Genomic DNA, 19861 nt, shown 5'->3' with positions numbered 1-19861 from the left:
AAGGTTGCTGTCCAGAACTTTTGCTGATGGTACCCTGAAAATCCTTCATTTTTATCCTTTTTCCTTATCTTCCCAAACTGTGGTGTCTTGTTCTTGTTGGCTCCTCAGCTCATCCGAGTGTGGTGTCTTTCCACTCTAAGCTCACTTCGAGGACACCTTTCGGATTACCTCATTATTCTTCTTCCAAATAAGGATTTCCCTCTTATTCATCCCTCACAACTGAACCAGCTCAAGCCTGCCCAAGCCAGCAGCTAGGGCTCGGGTAACTTCAGTTTACAGCTGCTGTCTTTATGTGTGAGCAGCCTCTGGCCAACAAGAGTTACCTGGGCACTGTGTTTCAGGAGGCAGTCATACCCCTTAGATTCATTACCTCAAATTCGGTCAGGGGTAGGAAAGTGTGACTACCAGTGAGGCACATACAGAGATCCAAGAGATAGTGCTCCAGGAACCTCAGTCCTTCTCAGTCCTTGATCTTGTCCAACAGGTTTGAGATTCTTGCTCCCAGTGTGGACGAGGGTGGGAGCTGTAGGGAGGAGAGTAAACTGACCATGAAACAGGTAGCTATTCAAGAGCAGGGAGTAAAGAGAAATGTCGTTGTGATCAGGGATAGTTTAGTCAGGGGAATAGACACCGTTCTCTGTGGCCAAGATTGAGAGTCACTTGTTTGGCGCCTAGGTTCAGGATATCGCACCTGAACTACAGAGAAATTTGGAGTGGAAGGGAAAGAGACAGTCCACGTAGGTACCAACAATATAGATGCAAAGCAGAAAGAGGTTCTGTAGAGGAAATATGAGCAGCTGGGGGCTAAATTTAAAAAGTAGAATCAAAATGGCAATCTTCAAATTACTACCTGAGTCACGAGCGAATTGGCACAGCGTCAACAAGATTAAAGAGGTAAATGTGTGGTTCAAAGTTGGTTGGTGTAAGAAATGGGTTTGAATTCATGGGACATTAATGCCAATACTGGGGAAGGAAGGACTTTCCCCAGGCTCAACCTGAATCACAATGGGACCAAGTCCTGATGAATCATGTAACTCGGGCCATAGATAGGGCTTTAAACTAAATAGTGGCAGAGTGGGACTTGGGTGTATTCAATTGCATGGAAAATTATAAAATCAAAGATAAAGCAGAAAGTAGGGTTGTGGGTTAGCATTGGGGTTAATTGTTACCAGAAAATAAAAGAAAGGGACAGAATGTGTAATTGTCATATTGTACCAAGGAACCATAAAAGTGTAGGGAAATTTGATAATATAACAATCTTCAAGGTTTTGTATCTCAATGCACAAAACATTGGAATGAATTAGGTGAAGTGATGGCACAAACTGAGCTAAATGAATGTGATTTCATACCATTATGGTAACATGGTTACAAGAAACTCAAAACTGAGAATTTAACATCCAGAGATTTTTGACTTTCCAGAGAAACAGGAGGGTTGGGAAATGTAAGGGGGTCAGTAAGAGATGAAAGGGGTATAGTTGTGAGAGATGATCTAGGCTCTGATGATGCAGATTCTATCTGGGCAGAAATAAAAACAGCAAGGGAAAGAAGATATTGGTAGGAGTAATATACACCTCCTAAACACTAGTCATTCTGCAGGAAAGGCTATAATTCAACAAAGAATAGGAGCATGTAAGAAGAATAGAACAATAATTTATGAATGATTTCGAGCTTCACTTTGATTGGATTGATCCAATTAGAGAAGCTACCTTTGACAATTAATTCAAACATAGGCATAGTTCCTCGGGCAATATCATATGTCGCCAACCAGGAGGCAGGCTACTTTAGATCTTGTAATGTATATGAGGCAGATTTTATAAATAAGCTTCAATTAAAAGATCCCCTAGGAAATAGTGAGCATAACATGATAGAATTTCGTACTAGTGAGAAGTGTGAGTCAGAAGCAACTATTTTTAACTTTAAGGGTTTAGATGGAAAGGAATTTGTTAAGTGTGTACAAGAAAATTTTCTGATTCAGTATGTGGATGTACCTACCAGAGAAGGTGCAAAACTTGACCTACTCTTGGGAAATGAGGCAGGGCAGGTGACTGAGGTGTCAGTGGGGGAGCACTTTGGGGCCAGCGGCCATAATTCTATTAGATTTAAAATAGTGATGGAAAAGGATAGACCAGATCTAAAAGTTGAAGTTCTAAATTGGAGAAAGGCAAATTTTGATGGTATTAGGCAAGAACTTTCAAAAGCTGTTTGGGGACAGATGTTCGCAGGTAAAGGCCAGCTGGAAAATGGGAAGCCTTCAGAAATGAGGTAACAAGAATCCAAAGAAAGTATCTTGCTGTCAGGGTGAAAGGAAAGGTTGGTAGGCATAGGGAATTCTGGATGACTAAAGAAATTGAGGGTTTGGTTAAGAAAAAGATGTAAGCATATGTCAGTTATAGACAGGATAGATCGAGTGAATCCTTAGATGAGTATAAAGGCAGTAGGAGTATACTTAAGAGGGAAATCAGGAGGGCAAAAAGGGGACATGAGATTGCTTTGGCAAACAGAATTAAGGAGAATCCAAAGAGTTTTTATAAATATATAAAGGACAAAAGTGTAACTATGGAGAGAATAGGGCCCCTCAAAGATCAGCAAGATGGCCTTTGTGTGGAGCCGCAGAAAATGGGGGAGATACTAAAGGAGTATTTTGCATCAGTATTTACTGTGGAAAAGGATATGGAAGATATAGAGTGTAGGGAAATAGATGGTGACATCTTGCAAAATGTCTAGATTACAGAAGAGGAAGTGCTAGATGTCTTGAAACGCATAAAGGTGGATAAATCCCCAGGACCTGATCAGGTGTACCCTGGAACTCTATAGAAAGCTAGAGAAGTGATTGCTGGGCCTTTTGTTGAGATATTTGTATTGTCGATAGTCACAGGAGAGGTGCCAGAAGACTGGAGGTTGGCTAATGTGGTGCCACTGTTTAAGAAGGGTGGTAAGGACAGGGAACTATAGACCAGTGAGCCTGACGTCGGTGGTGGGCAAGTTGTTGGAGGGAATCCTGACGGACAGGATGTACATGTATTTGGAAAGGCAAGGACTGATTAGGGATAGTCAACATGGCTTTGTGCGTGGGAAATCATGTCTCACAGACTTGATTGAGTTTTTTTGAAGAAGTAACAAAGAGGATTGATGAAGGCAAAGCAGTAGATGTGATCTATGTCGACTTCAGTAAGTCGTTCGAATAGGAGATTGGTGAGCAACGTTAGATCTCACGGAATACGGGGAGAACTAGCCATTTGGATACAGAACTGGCTCAAAGGTAGAAGATAGAGGGTTGTTTTTCAGACTTGAGGCCTATGATCAGTGGAGTGCCACAAGGATCGGTGCTGGGTCCACTACTTTTTGTCATTTACATGAATGATTTGGATGCGAGCATAAGAGGTACGGTTAGTAAGCTTGCAGATGACACCACAATTGGAAGTGTAGTCGACAGTGAAGAGGGTTATCTCCGATTACAACAGGATCTTGATCAGATAGGGCAATGGGCTGAGAAGTGGCAGATGGAGTTTAATTCAAATAAATGTGAGGTGCTGCATTTTGGGAAAGCAAATCTTAGCAGGACTTATACACTTAATGGTAAGGTCCTAGGCAGTGTTGCTGAACAAAGAGACCTTGGAGTGCAAATTCATAGCTCCTTGAAAGTGGAGTCGTAGGTAAATAGGATAGTGAAGAAGGTGTTAGGTATGCTTTCCTTTATTGGTCAGAGGATTGAGTACAGGAGTTGGGAGGTAATGTTGCGGCTGTACCGGTTATTGGTTAGGCCACTGTTGGAATATTGCGTGCAATTCCGATCTCCTTCCTATCGGAAAGATGTTGTGAAACTTGAAAGGGTTCAGAAAAGATTTACAAGGATGTTGCCAGGGTTGGAGGATTTGAGCTATAGGGAGAGACTGAACAGGGTGGGGCTGTTTCAATCGGAGGCTGAGGGGTGACCTTATAGAGGTTTACAAAATTGAGGGTCATGGATAGGATAAATAGGCAAAGTCTTTTCCATGGTGTGTGGGAGTCCAGAACGAGAGGGCATAGGTTCAGGGTGAGAGGGGAAAGATATAAAAGAGATCTGAGGGGCAACTTTTTCACATGGAGGGTGGTGCATGTATGGAATAAGCTGCCAGAGGATGTGGTGGAGGCTGGTACAATTACAACATTTAAAGGGCATTTGGATTGATATATGAATAGGAAGAGTTTGAAGGGATATGGGCTGGGTGCTGGCAGGTGGGACTAGATTGGGTTGGGATATCTGGTTGGCATGGATGGGTTGACTGAAGGGTCTGTTTCCATGCTGTACATCTCTATGACTCTGTGACTCTATAGCTTAAATTATATTGAAAAGCAGGCAGAGTTAGCTCAAGTAGACAGATTAGCAGGAATGACAGTAAGCGAGCAATGACAGATACTTAGAGGTAGTTCATGATTCTCAGCAAAAATACATCCCAAAAAGGAAGGAAGATTCTGAGAGAGATAAATCCACCATGGCTAACCAAGGAAGTTAAGACTATTAAGTTGGAAAAAAAAGCATGTAAGGAGGCCAAAGTCTGTGATAGCCCCAAACACTGGTGTAAATTCAGAATCCAGAAAGGAAGACTAAAACAATAATAAAGACAGAGAAAATAAATTACAAGGGCAAACCAACAAGGAATGTAGGTTCTGAGAATAAGAACTTCTGCAAAATGAATCTCGGGAGATGGTTATGGGGAACAAAGAAATGACAGAGGAACTAAACAGATTTTTTAATCAGTCTGAATGCTGGAAGATTCTTTGAGCTAAAGAATACAGGAGAGAATGAAGTAAATTCACCATCCATATTAGCCAAACTAATGGGACTAATGGCAGCTAAATCCCTCGCCCAGAGGGCTTGCATCCTATGAACTTAAAAGAGGTAGGTACAAAGATAGCAGATGCACTGATTGTGACTGAGTCAAACAGCAGGTAGCTATGTGCTGATTAGTCTAACATCTGTGGTTAGAAAGTGTTGGAATAGCAGTGCATTTAGAAAATTCTAATCTAATCAAGCGGAGTCAGCATGACTTCATGAAAGGGAAATTGTGTCTGACTAATTTATTAGAGTTTTTTGAGAAAATCTCAAGTGGAGTCGATAGAAGGAACAAGTAGATGTGTTGTATTTGGACTTCTAGTAGGCATTCAACAAGGTACCTCACATAACATTGTCATAATAGGAGCCCACAGTATTGGAGATAGTACATTGACATGGATAGAGAATTGGCTAATGAGCAGGAAAGAGTGAGTGGGGATAAGGGCTCTTTTTCACGTTAGCATCTAGTAACCAATGGAGTTCCATCGGGATCAGTCCTGAGACCACAACTGTTTACAGTATATATTGATGACTTGGAGGAATGAACTGGATATACTGTAACCAAATTTGCAGACTACACAAAATAGGTGGAAAGGTAGTTTGCAAGAGGGATACATAGTTTACAGAGATATATTGATAGATTATATAAGTGGGCAACAAGTTGGCAAGTGGAGTATAATATGGGAAGATGTCAAATTATTCATTTTGGAAGGGAGAACAAAAGAAGAAGGTGTTGTTTAAATGGTGAAAAACTGCAGAAATCTGCAACACAAAAGGGCATGGTACTTATGCATGAAACACAGAAGGCTAGCACACAAGTGCAGGAAGTAATCAAGAAAGCTAATGGAATGTTGGCCTTTATTTCAAGGGGGTTGGAATATTAGCATTGAGAAATCTTACTGAAACTGTACAAGGCGCTGGTGAGATCACATTTGGAATACTGAGTGAGGTTTTGGTTCCCCCTACTTAAGGAAATATTCCATTGGAGGCAGTTCAGAGAAGCTTCACTGGAATGATCCCTTATATTGAGGATTGTCTGTGTAAGCAGAGCTAACAGGTTGGAACACTACTCATTGGAGTTTACAAGAATAAAAGATGACCTTGCAACATTTGCAGACTCACCAACTTTATAGGCATTTAAATGGTCATTGGATAGGCATATGGATGAGAATGGAATAGTGTAGGTTAGATGGACTTCAGATTGGTTTCACAGAGCGGCGCAACATCGAGGGCCGAAGGGCCTGTATTGCACTGTGATGTTCTATCTCATTGAAACATGTAGGATTCTAAATGGACTTGACAGAGTAAATGCTGAGAGGCTGTTTCCCTTCATGTGAGAGTCTAGGACCAGAGTGTATAGTCTCAGAAGAAAGATGTGCTAATTTAAGACTCGGATGTGGTGGAATTTATCCTCACAGGATTGAAACACAGAAGGGCGGCACAGTGGCACAGTGGTTAGCACTGCTGCCTCACAGCACCAGAGACCCGGGTTCAATTCCTGACTCGGGCGATTGACTGTGTGGAGTTTGCACATTCTCCCCGTGTCTGTGTGGGTTTCCTCCGGGTGCTCCGGTTTCCTCCCACAGTCCAAAGATGTGCAGGTCAGGTGAATTGGCCAAGCTAAATTGTCTGTAGTGTTAGGTAAAGGGGTAAATGTAGGGGAATGGGTGGGTTGCGCTTCGGCAGGTCGGTGTGGACTTGTTGGGCCAAAGGGCCTGTTCCACACTGTAAGTAATCTAATCTAGAATCTTTGGAACTCCTTGCTATAGTGGGCTATGGGGCAGAATCCTTGTGTATATTTAAGGCTGAGACAGATAGATTCATAATCAGTTGGGGAATTAAGGGTTGGGGGAAATGCAGGAAAGTGGATAGGAGGAATGTCAGATCAGCCATGATCTTATTAAATGAATAAGCTCAAGGGGCTGATTGGCCTACTGCTGTTCCCATTTCTTATAGTTTCATGTGATGGAAATAAAAATTGGAAATCTTAGTGATGTCTTGAGTTTGTGGTCAGAGGTTCATCACAGGATCAAATATTTCAAACACTTTGATTAAGAGCACACAGCTTTGTTAGGTAAAAGATGGAAGAACAAGTGTACATTGCTACAAAATTTTAAAGCATGAGTTTCACATTATGGCTCCTTACACAATTTTATCTTTAATCCTAGCCATGGTGTCTTCATGATCCAAATAGGGGAGGTGTCAAGAAATTCCACATACAACAATCCTGGAAGGGGAATGCCAAGGATGAATTACTTTTGGCTAATTTCACACACACATCTAAAACCAACTCAAGAGTGGTATTAACAAAAGAATGGGACTGGGTTACTGTTTATACTGTCAATCATTAAATGCTATGCAAGCTGGGCAAAGCCAGAGACAGACAGTAAGAAAATTAAACTAAATTGAAAATAAGGGAAGGAAAAGAAAATCAAAACATGATTTTGCTCATCACTGATTAGAGTATCAGCGTTTTAATAATGGGTTTCTGCTGTAATTTCCAACTTTTCTGTGGTGACAGAAATACATCAGCTATGCCAAAAACATCGTGGTGCATTTTTGATTGTCAGTCACAATTAGTTACAAATACTGCAATTATTGCATCGATGATTAAACACATGGCAGCTGGTAGCACTTGAGAACAAACAGCAAATAACAAATTGCATGCTCCAAAATCAGGATGAATAGAAAAAGAGGTTAGTCAAATTAATTTTAAAAAACTATTATATTTGTAGAATAGAATCTGTCTGTTACACCAGTTTTCTACAAGATCGTACATTTTAAGGGACATGGGCCTCTGGACGTTTTTCAAACAGGTTTATTTTTAGAATGGGACAGAAGAGTCTTAGCAAATACTTACCTTTTTAGGTATGTTTAAACTAGTGCATCTGTCATAATTGTGCTCATTGCTATATATGTATATATAAATTGTGCATGTTTGGTGTGTGCTCTTGAACAACCACAGGAATATAAATAAGCTTTGGTCCCCATATTTTAGAAGCTAGGTAAATCCATATCTGCTCATGACATCATCACTTACATCCTTAGTGTTTTCAGCTTGTATAAATGTGAAATACAAATGAGTGCATCAAGTACCCAGAAGAAATGTTGTTAGTTCTGCAAACTGTTTCAGGAGTTTTTAACATTATTTTGAATTTTCAATTTTCTTTTGTTTTAAAGATATTATTGATTTTTTTTTATTGGTAGTCTTTGTTGAGGTTGTGTCCTCCAGTTGAAAATCTGCTTCAGGTCAGACAAGGAGTCAAAGCAGTCGGGGAACAATCATGGAAGATGGGGAATGACACTTTTTTGTGGATGAGAGATGCACGTCACCAAAAATGAGAGAGGACAGCAGGGATGGAGCAATATTGGGCCTCAGATATGATAAAAACTATTCTGTCCTTCATAACGTGCAACATTTCAATCTCGCTATTACAGGAAGACCCCCATATCTGTGGAATCGTTTTCCACCGTTTCAATTACCCACGGTTTACTGTGGCCAGAGCATATTATAGGGAATGTTCTGGAACCAGGGACCAGGAGGTTGACGGGAAGGTACGTTTCCCATTTAATTGAATGGGTTTGCTCCTATCCGTGGTTTTGGGCTTCCGCGGTAGGTCCTGGAGTGTATCCCCTGCGGTACGGGGAGTCGGGGGTGGGAGAGGTGGAAACAACTGTATATCCAATTACAGATATTTTTAATCAACCTGTTCAGACTGTTATGACACACCTCTGGGGCAGGTAGTCATAGAGTTATACAACACAGAAACAAACCCTTTGGTCCAACTTGTCCGCAATGAGCAAATATCCTAAACTGATCGAGTCCTATTTGTCGGCATTTTGCTCATCCTGATGAAGGGCTTATGCCCAAAACATCGAATCTCCTGCTCCCCGGATGCTGCCTGACCTGCTGTGCTTTCCCAGCAACACACTCTCGACAACTTTTGCCCTTATCCCTCTAAAGCCATCTAGATGCTTTTTAAATGTCGTAACTATACCCACTTATGCCAACTTGTTCCACACACAAACCACCCTCTGGATTAAATATTTGTCCCTCAGGTCCCTTTTAAATCTTTTCCCCCCTCACATAAAACTTCTTCCCTCTAGTTTTGAATTCTCCTACCATGGGGAAAAGACCATGGTTATTCACCCAGTTGATGCCCCTCTTGATTTTATAAACCTCTATAAGTCATCCCTCAGCCTGCAATGCTCCAGGCAAAATAGCCCCAGCCAATTCAGCCTCTCCCCGTAGCTCAAACCCTCCAATCTTGGCAACATCTTTGTAATTCTTTTCTGAACCCTTTCAAGTTTAACAATGTCTTTACTATAGCAGGGAGACCAGAGTTGAATGCAGTATTTTAAAACTCTCAAATTCACCATGTTCTGTACAGCCATAACATGATGTCCCAACTCTTGTACTCAGTACACTGACCAATGAAAGCTTGTGTGCCAAACGTTTCTTTCTCCACCCTGTCTAACTGTGCCTCCACTTTCAAGGAACTTTGCAAGTTTGACATGGCACGTGTGGAGATAGTGAGGACTGCAGATGCTGAAGATCAGTGTCGAGAGTGTGGTGCTGGAAATGCACAGCAGGTCAGGCAGCATCCGTGGAGTAGGAGAATTGACGTTTCAGGCAAGAGCCCTTCCTTCATCAGGAGTAGATGTATGGCCTGTCATATGTAGGAATTCATAGACCCTAAGGGCTCCTGGATGGCCACGTACATAGGAGGTGCTCCTAGCTGCAGAAACCTGAACTCTGGGTTTTCAGGATTGAGGAACAGCTGGAGGCACTATGCCAGAAGCGTTAGGGGTGCGGGGGGGGGTCAGCAGCGGGGGTGGCGGCGGTGATCACTGAGAATTATGTGGTGAGGTAAGAATAATGGCCCTTGACATTGACTGTATGGCATCAAACCACCCCAGCAAAACTGGAATCACTGGGTATTGAAAGCAACCTTTCTGTTCATTGAAGTCCAGCTTGACACACAGGAAGATGGTTGTGGTTGTTGGAGGTCAGACATCTCCGCTCCGCTGTAGTATCCTAGGACCAAACATCTCTAGCTGCTTTATCAATGACCTTCCCTTCGTCATAAAGTCAAAAGTGGGGATATTCACCAATGATTGTGCAATGTTCAACACTGTACAAAAATCCTCAGAAACTGAAGCAGTCCATGTTCAAATGCAACGGGATCTGGACAATATCCAGGCTTGGGCTGACAAGTAGCAATGGACATTTGCATCACGCAAATGCCAGGAAATTACTATCTCCAATAAGAGACAATCTAACCACCACCCATTGACATTCAATACTTTTACCCTCATTGAAACTCTCACTACCAGCATCCTGGGAGGTTACCATTGACCAGAAACTCAACTGGATTTGCCGTGTAAATACAGTGGTCATAAGAGTAGGTCAGAGAACAGGAATGCTGTGACAAGTAACTCACCTCCCGATTATCCAGAGCCTGTCCATCTTCTACAAGGCACAAGTCAGGTATGCACCGGACCGCAGGATGAGTGCAGCACCAACAACACTGAAGAAGGGACAAGATCATCCAGGTCAAAGCAATGCACCCAGCTGGCACCGTACCCACAAAGAATTTGAACCTGGGCCTTCTGGCCCAGAGGTAGGGACACTACCACTTCACCTTAATGTCCTGCAATCTAATTATATACAGATCATCTCCAGCAATGCCTTTACACCCTGGCCTATCTATTATCCATCTTTAATTCCCTTCTGTTTTTCACATAAATGCAAAATATTGGTGACAACATGGGATTGATTTCCTGTTACACTCTCCACCAGTCCTGTCAATGCCTCCACTGCCTCCGTCTTATCAGCATTCTTTGCAGCATCGTGTCAGAATCAGCAAGTTTCCTCCATGTTAAACAGTGGGAATACTGAGGTCGTCAGGTTGAATTTTACCAAAAGTGGATTAAGTATCAATTTGGTGAATTTCAGGGGGTGTATCTCTCCATAAGCGTAATTTCTTACACTCTTCTCCAAAACGTATTACCCATATATCATGCCTCTATGGCGCTACGTTTGTCCTGTCTTCCCTCTTCCCAGAGGTGCGAGTACTTGCCACTAATAGAACCTCACATGATTCCCAGAGCAGGCACCATTTTAAAAACTGAGCTATGCACCTTGCCAAGTGCTGCTAGCAGGAGCTGCCCTTCACCATGCATGCATTGGGAGTGAAACCAGGGAAAAAATGCTGCTCAGGGCACAAAGGTAACAGGACACTTCATTGCAGATTCCAGTGCACATTTATAAACGCATTGCTATTTAAGAACCAAGCTACACTGGTTACCTGCCTAAGGGTGTGTTACTCATTCCCAAAGCTCAGTATAGCCTATTATCTTCTCATTATTCAATAGGGGACTGTCGCATACTGGAAAACCTTCAAATGGCTGAAAACATTGATTCTTATTCGGCAACATCAAAAACAAAGGAAAAGCAAACCGAAGCTGCATTTCCTTCTGGAACAGACAGGGACTGCGTAACTTTAGAGCACCAACAAATTTTACTGTCAATGGGTGATCAGTACATCAAGTTCAATCGATGAAATCCAGGTATCAATTAAATCATACACACAAAGAAAACAAAAAAAGCACTGTTCCAAAGAAAGATCACTGAACCTGAAGTTCTGCATTCTCTCCACAGATGCTCCCAGACCTGCTGAATTTTTCCAGCAATTTATGTTTTTGTCTCAATTAAATCCTGCATGGCACTGGCAAACCCACACTGCACTGATCTATCACACTGAAGGTGATGTTCCTCCTGATCAGTCTCCCTATTGTCTTCCTCTGAAGATTGCTCTCACTCTTTGAGCTCTTAAGAATGCATTACATCACCTATTTGTTGGCTCCTTATGCACAGCACAAATAGCTAGAGTTATGGTGAATCTTGCCTGGACTGTGCTGAAAGGAACCCCTTCCACACTGACCAATCCAAGCTTTGGAATCTTTTCTGCTACAGATTTATAATTATTTTCAAGACTTTTTCCATACCCAGACCCAGTCAGGACTTTTTTTTTGCATTTTTTGATCATGAGATGTCACGTGTATTGTCTATTCCTAATTGTCTGCAGAGTGGCTTGCTCAAGCCACCTTAGAGAGCAGTTGAGAGTAAGCCAACATTGTCATGGGTCTGGAATTACACGTACACCAGACCAGATTTCCTTCCCTAAAGGATATTAGTGAACCAAATTGGTTTTTAATGACAATTGACAATTATTACATGGTTTCCATTAGGCTTGCGTTTTAATTCCAGATTGTTATTAAATTCAGAGTTCACTATCTATATTTTCTCACCATTTAAAACCAGATTGGAGAATTGCATTTTTTTTCGTTCAATATCATTCCATCAATCTCTCTCCAATTTCCCAATTGACTCACCATTGACCAGGGGCTGGAAAAATTCCAACCATCACTTTTAATCCTTGGCACAAATTCCATACCCTTGCCTACAATTCTATTCCTTTGTCAACTATTTTGCAGTGACACAGTTTGTTTACAATGTTAATATCCTATTAGACCTACAGCTGATCATCTGAATCAATGTCCCTGGCATCAGAAAGACCATCTCTTTCGATCTCCATAATATTGGTTGCAGTAGAGTCACAGGCAAACAATCTGATTCTGAGATGGTCAACCATGTCTCTGTCACTTCAAACTTCTCTATTCTATTATTTTGTTGCTGTCCTCCCATTCTTTATTTTCCAAAAAAATTTGACTGAGTATACCTTGATGTACCTTTTGATCTCCCATGTGTTATTGGTTGACAATGTTTTCTAGTATCAATGTCACTGTTGAACATTTGTCTTCTTTGAAGGGTCCTTAGTTTCATTAAATTATGTCAGAGAAGATAGTTATATTTCTGAAATAATTAATCTCCTTTGTTTGACGCTGGAACAAAGTGTGTCCATGTGATTATTCCACCCTGGCTTGCATTCTTTTTGGTAACTTTGTCAGTGTATCATATTCGGGTTCTCCACAGCTGATGCCAGACCTGCTGAGTTTTCCCAGAAATGTTTGTTTCTGATTCTGATTTCCAATATCTGCAATTCTTTTTTTTAAAAATCAGGTTCAATCATTGACACTAAAGCTGATTGTGCTGTTTTGGGAACTCTTTGAAACAGATGAATTTGCTGATTCAAGAATTGAGGTATAAGATCATCTGTGATTAAGCTGAACGATGGGTCAGGCTGGTGAACCTGGGTAGCCCTGCTTGTATTTTCCCTGACTGCATGTTCCTAACTAACTTTAATAAAGTAATTTAGCGTGCACATGAAATTGTCATGCTCATTTCATTAATTTTACCAACAGGCCTTAAGCATGTAGCCAGTTTTAAGTATGAGGCGAGAGTATGAGGTCTGTGTTCTCTGTTCCTAGCCTCCCACATGGCCACTGCACTTGAACTCCCAGCAACATCCCCTGTCTCTTTGCTGTCCTCTTCATCTAACACAAACTGTTGCAATGAAAGCCCAGACTATCATAAAAACTCTCACAGTTTCTGTCTTGACTTCATCCCGATTGTATTAATTTGACCCATGGGTAGAGCCTTTACAGTTGAATTTTTTCACAATTGCTGAGGCACAACCATAACCAAGTTTAAAATCATGCAGCTATGTTTTCAATCCCAAGCAGCTACTTGAAATTTGGAAAAAAAAATGGTGTTTTAGAATGAGAAAGGCAAAGTAATATAGTGAAAATGAATTGTCCAGGTTTAAGGGGAGGAGATGGCCTCGTGGTGTTATCACTAGACTGTTAACCTAGAAACCCTGGTAATGCTCTGGGGAACTTGTTTCAAATCCTGCCATGGTGGGCGGCACGGTGGCACAGTGGTTAGCACTGTTGCCTCACGGTGCCAGAGACCCGGGTTCAATTCCCGCCTCAGGCATCTGTGTGGAGTTTGCACGTTCTCCCCGTGTCTGCGTGGGTTTCCTCCGGGTGCTCTGGTTTCCTCCCACAGTCCAAAGATGTGCAGGTCAGGTGAATTGGCCAAGCTAAATTGTCTGTAGTGTTAGGTATAGGGGTAAATGTAGGGGTATGGGTGGGTTGAGCTTCGGCGGGTTGGTGTGGACTTGTTGGGCCGAAGGGCCTGTTTCCACACTGTAATCTAATCTAATCTAAAATATTGAAAATGAAACACAAGATTCTGAAAATACAAAGCAGGGCCATTAGCATTGAGAAAAGAAAAGAACAATTAATGATTTTGTAGAGACTCTGTCAGGACTAAAATAAAATCCTGTAAAATCATCTTTAACAGCATCAGGCGATTTAATTATGGCTGCAGCATTACCGAAACTGTAGCATGCTGATTAGACCCCTGGGAAGCAGATAGAATGAAGTGTTAATCTATGTGATACACTCAATAGGTGAACCTTAGCATCTGTGGAGGGCTGTGATTACAAGGGATGATGTACCAGCATGTGGTCGCATAACCTAACAGCAGAGAAATCAGCTTGATGACTTTCGAGAATTCCAACAGGAAAATGCACCCCGGTTTTAAGCAAATTAAACAATAAGGACACTCTAATTTAATATCTGTTTTAGTACAATCAAATCTGTATGCAAATCTTCAGAATCCCTTACTGATAGACAAGAATGAACATAAAGTGCATACGTGAAAGGAATTTAATCACAGAAATAAATACAGGTGTGTTCAGCTTTGTATAAGATGGAAAATATAATAATATATTTTATCCTGGACGTGAACGAAGTTTCCTCTAAAGTATAGCTTGCGGTTTAAAAAAAACCTAAGACATGTGTAAACAAAAGAAAAATGAAGTTTTTTGGTCAATTAGGTGATTGAAGTTATCATCATGCTTCAAAAAATCTTCAAACCGAGTTACTGAGAAATCAACACTGTAGGGTTTCTATGTGGGGAATGTATTGGCAGGGGTGGGTGGAAGACTGTTCAGATCCTGGAGGACTTTATAGGCACAAACTTGGTGCTGCCCACTATACGTGGGTGGCACGGTGGCACAGTGGTTAGCACTGCTGCCTCACAGTGCCAGAGACCCGGGTTCAATTCCTGCCTCAAGCGACTGACTGGAGTTTGCACATTCTCCCCATGTCTGCATGGGTTTCCTCCGGGTGCTCCAGTTTCCTCCCACAGTCCAAAAATGTGCAGGTTAGGTGAATTGGCCAGGCTAAATTGTTGGGCTGAAGGGACTGTAAGTAATCTAATCTAATTATATCACCAAAGTACTGTGGTAAGTCTCCATGTACTTATCTAGCTGTCATCCAACTGTGATGCTGAAAACCTGTAGTTCACTACTAACGCTGCAGCTCCAGACAACCGTTGCCAGTACAGCTTCAATATCATAGGATCTGTACAACAATGAGCAAAATTGTTTGGTGCAAAGAAAGTAGGACAAATCCAATCTGACTAAATTGAAAATGTATTTCAGAATGTTATTTAATGTTGGAATGTGTAATTGCAGATAGTTATTGACATTGGAAAGTTCTATTATAAATAGTTGTGAATTTACAAATGTAGGTACAAACACTATTAAAAATTTTTAAAAATAATAAATAAGACAGTGGGTTACATGTAAATAGATGGAAAGGTAGCTGGGTTCCATTTGGCTTATACACATTAAGAAATTAAAAATTTAAGAATAGATCAAAGAAAACCAAAAACATACATCTAGAATTTGGCGTATGAATTCAAAAAGATATTTGAACAGCATGTCTTATTTGGGAAAAGAATGATTGAGTACAATATGATCTGTGCCCTTTAAATACTGAGAGGGTAATTTAAATGTAAGCAAATAACTTCATCTAAACTATTGCCTAAGACACACATTTAAATTTAACAAGCCTGAAGAAATTCTAGAAGAATTTGTGAGGAAACTTCTTTTATGTCACTCGATCAGTGGATATGTGAAAATCATTACCAGAGGGAAGCAAAATGTTTTTTGCCAATTAACATTGGTGATTGGGAATAGAATTGGAGGTTTCACGGGATAGATATCAAACGAGACGAGTGATTACTCACTTCAAGGTAGTGGTGCTGGATTTTCAGTTTCAAGGAATGCCCCAATTTAGTGATGAATATGCATCTCTAATTTTAAGAGTTTTTTTTAATTTTGGGGATTGGGAGTATTTGTTAACACTGAATTGTACTACAGGACATCAAGTAAGAGGGGTAGGATCCATGGTCAAATAGATTGTACATTGTGGGAGCAGCTTGTTTGATGCCTGTTTGACAATTTGTGTTTTGCTTTGCTCTTTTAAGACTGAAGTGTTTGCAATCTCCTTCAGATCATGTTGAATGCCGAAGCAGACTGGAAACAGGCTTCAAAATAAGTTAAATTACATATCACTTCGGTAAAAATTAGATCTACAGTTTAGTGTGGTTGAAAACTTATTCCAATGTATATTTAAATGGCCACTTAACATTATGCAAATAGTGTTTTTTTACTGAACTCAAACTCTTTCAATAGATGAAAAGATTTTTATCATTAAACTAATGCTATATCACTACACTTTGATTTCCAGTAATATTGTATTTCAAAGTAGATTAGCCAATCGTATTATTATGTAAATATTCCTCTCAGAACTTTGTTAGTATGTGGCAACTAAAAATGTATATATAATGACAGTAAGAGGTGAGAAGTAAAATACCAACAATATGTTGGTGTGTGCATTACAGAATCTCAGTTGTTCAAGAGCACAAGGAAACCCCCGTCCCACTGAACATTTCAAATAAGTGTCAACCTTGTAACTTTCCCTCCATCCCTTTGTTTGTATTTGGATAACCATTGACTATGCCCTGGTCCTGTGCTGTGCACAGACCTTCAGCTTCCTACAGGTCAAGGTCCTCAGGTCCCCACAGGTCCACTGGTGCATTGGCCAAAATGGATCAAAGTAAAGCTCCTGATTTGGTTCTTATTCTGTTTACAATGTATCTGATCTCAGAAAAAGGAGTGATGCAAATGTTAGAAATGATCTTGGGTTTGAAGAGCAAAAATCCGTCAAATTTCAAGTTCAGTTGACCTCTGCTGGCCACGGCCCTCTGGCCCTTCTCTGCAGGTCACAGACCCCAGACCCCTGTTATGGACTGTCTTATGGTGTCCTCCTGGTTATGGTCACTTGCTATGCACCATCCCTATTCCCTTGCAGGTCAAGGTCCTATGGTCCCTTGCATGTCACAGTCCCCTACTGTGCACAGTCCCTTGCTGCCTGCGGATCACAGACCCTATGCACCCTATTGAGAAGTGTATGAATATTGAATGAAGTTAAGATTAATCTTATTTCTAATGAGTCTTCTCCATGTTGGAATAGTTTGCTCACCATGGAAGTATAGACTTGCCTGTGAATAATAACTTTGGTGATTTATTAAAGGACAGTCATTATTGAATCTGTAGTAATTGTCTCATTGTACAAAAATCATAAGCTGGCTATGGAACAACAAAGTATGTGGGACATGAACACGAAGTATGAAGAAAGGGATTGAAAATTAACAATGCATTGAAATTTTCTTCAATCATCCATGAGCTCAAATTAATATTATTTTTCTCATGGTAGGTGGAGTGACCAACACTGCTCAGTACCAGAACAGACTTATGGTGTATGATCCAAGTCAGGTAGGCATTAATATTAATCCCTATATTGTGGTGAAATTTCACTGCATTCACCTTAGGCTTGAAGTTTTGTTGAGACTGAGGAAGTCTTCACATTAGCCAAAATGTCACTGGAGCCCGGATTCTGGAAGTCTGGCCACAAAACTCAGGACACACCAGCTTTTCCAGGGAGTCAATTTGCTATTTGCACACATGTGATTTATGGAGGTAACTATCCATATTATAAATGTATCTGCCTTCAATGAAATACAGTTTTCACCAGTGGAATGCCAAAACATGACTTTAGACCTTTCAGAGGAAAGTCTAAGCCTGCCAGAATTCTTTGGAAAGGTGGGGTACCCTATTTAATAGATCCAGGGAACCCTTTGCAAGAGGTAAATTACTTATATGGAAGAGTGTTCTTTGATATTGTTAGATTAGATTAGATTAGATTACTTACAGTGTGGAAACAGGCCCTTCGGCCCAACAAGTCCACACCGACCCGCCACCCACCCATACCCCTACATTTACCTAACACTACGGGCAATTTAGCATGGCCAATTCACCTAACCTGCACATCTTTGGACTGTGGGAGGAAACCGGAGCACCCGGAGGAAACCCACGCAGACACGGGGAGAACGTGCAAACTCCACACAGTCAGTCGCCTGAGGCGGGAATTGAACCCAGGTCTCTGGCGCTGTGAGGCAGCAGTGCTAACCACTGTTCAATAAACACAATTTGGTATATAATATATACAGAGCCATAGAACATGGAAACAGACCCTTCGGTCCAGCTCATCCATGCTGATCAGGTTTCCTAAATTGAACTAGTCCCATTTGCCTGAGTTTGGCTCCTATCCCTCTAACCTTCCCTATTCATGTACATGTCCAAATGCCTTTTGAATGTTGTAACTACTTATCTCTACCATTTATAGTTGATGGAGCTGCCAAACTGTTTGGAATTATCAGACTGTTAAGGGGACAATCTCATAGCATTTAAATGTTTTGGCAAAAAAATCTGCAAGAGTAAATTTTTCAAAAAAATCAGTGTTTGCTATTCTACTTTGTATGTTGACATGAGCCTCAGGGCTATCATTAGAATGCGTGCTGTGTAACTGATTTCATAACATTTTCATTGTCACAGCTGGTAGCAATCAGTTCGAAATATGATCAGCAACTCAGTGTTTTGCATCCGTATTTACTGTCGAAAATGACGTGGAAGATATAGACTGTAGGGAAATAGATGGTGACATCTTGAAAAATGTCCACATTACAGAGGAGGAAATGCTGGATGTCTTGAAAAGCATAAAAGTGGATAAATCCCCAGGACCTGATCAGGTGTACCCAAGAACTCTGTGGGAAGCTAGGGAAGTGATTACAGGGCCTCTTGCTAAGATATTTGTATCATCGATAGTCACAGGTGAGGTGCTGGAAGACTGGAGGGTGGCTAATGTGGTGCCACTGTTTAAGAAAGGTGGTAAGGACAAGCCAGGGAACTATAGACCAGCGAGCCTGACCTCAGTGGTGGGCAAGTTGTTGGAGGCAATCCTGAGGGACAGGATATACATGTATTTGGAAAGGCAAGGACTGATTAGGGAAAGTCAACATGGCTTAATGCGTGGAAATCATGTCTCACAAGCTTGATTGAGTTTTTTGAAGAAGTAACAAAGAGGATTGATGAGGGCAAAGGGGTAGATGCGATCTTTATGGACTTCAGTAAGATGTTCAACAAAGATCTCCATGGGAGATTGGTTAGCAAGGTTAGATCTCATGGACTATAAGGAGAATTAGCTATTTGGATATGGAACTGTCTCAAAGGTAGAAGACAGAGGTGGTAGTGGAGGGTTGATTTTCAGACTGGAGGCCTGTGACCAGCGGACTGTCACAAGTATCGGTGCTGGGTCCACTACTTTTCATTATTCATACAAATGATTTGGATGTGAGCATAAAAGGTATGGTTAGTAAGTTTGCAGATGACGCCAAAATTGGAGGTGTAGTTGACAGTGAAGAAGGTTACCTCAGATTACAATGGGATCTTGATCAGATGGGCCAATGGGCTGAGAAGTGGCAGATGGAGTTTAATTTAGATAAATGTGAGGTGCTGCATTTTGGGAAAGCAAATCTTAGTAGGACTTATACACTTAATGGTAATGTCCTGGGGAGTGTTGCTGAACAAAGAGACCTTGCAGTGCAGGTTCATAACTCCTTGAAAGTGGAGTCGCAGGTAGATAGGATAGTGAAGAAGGCATTTGGTATGCTTTACTGGAAAAGCGCAGCGGGTCAGGCAGCATCCAAGGAGCAGGAGAATCGACGTTTTGGGCATGAGCCCTTCTTCAGGAAAGAAGGGCTCATGCCCAAAACGTCGATTCTCCTGCTCCTTGGATGCTGCCTGACCTGCTGCGCTTTTCCAGCAATACATTTTCAGCTCTGATCTCCAGCATCTGCAGTCCTCACTTTCTCCTATTTGGTATGCT

General features: G+C 41.3%; 1 protein-coding gene across 2 annotated transcripts in view; it reads left to right on the top strand.

The window, feature by feature from the left end:
• klhl32 (kelch-like family member 32) overlaps positions 1–19861 on the top strand; it is a 307588-nt gene that overhangs the window by 258668 nt on the left and 29059 nt on the right. For both annotated transcript variants that reach the window (XM_072554905.1, XM_072554909.1), the window contains one exon: positions 17354–17412. In XM_072554905.1, the coding sequence (XP_072411006.1) occupies positions 17354–17412 (59 nt within the window). The remainder of the gene's footprint in view (positions 1–17353; positions 17413–19861) is intronic.

This window comes from Chiloscyllium punctatum, chromosome 3, assembly GCF_047496795.1.
Source record: "Chiloscyllium punctatum isolate Juve2018m chromosome 3, sChiPun1.3, whole genome shotgun sequence".
NCBI classification, from domain to species: Eukaryota; Metazoa; Chordata; class Chondrichthyes; order Orectolobiformes; family Hemiscylliidae; genus Chiloscyllium; species Chiloscyllium punctatum.
This window is presented reverse-complemented; position numbering and strand designations above follow the sequence as displayed.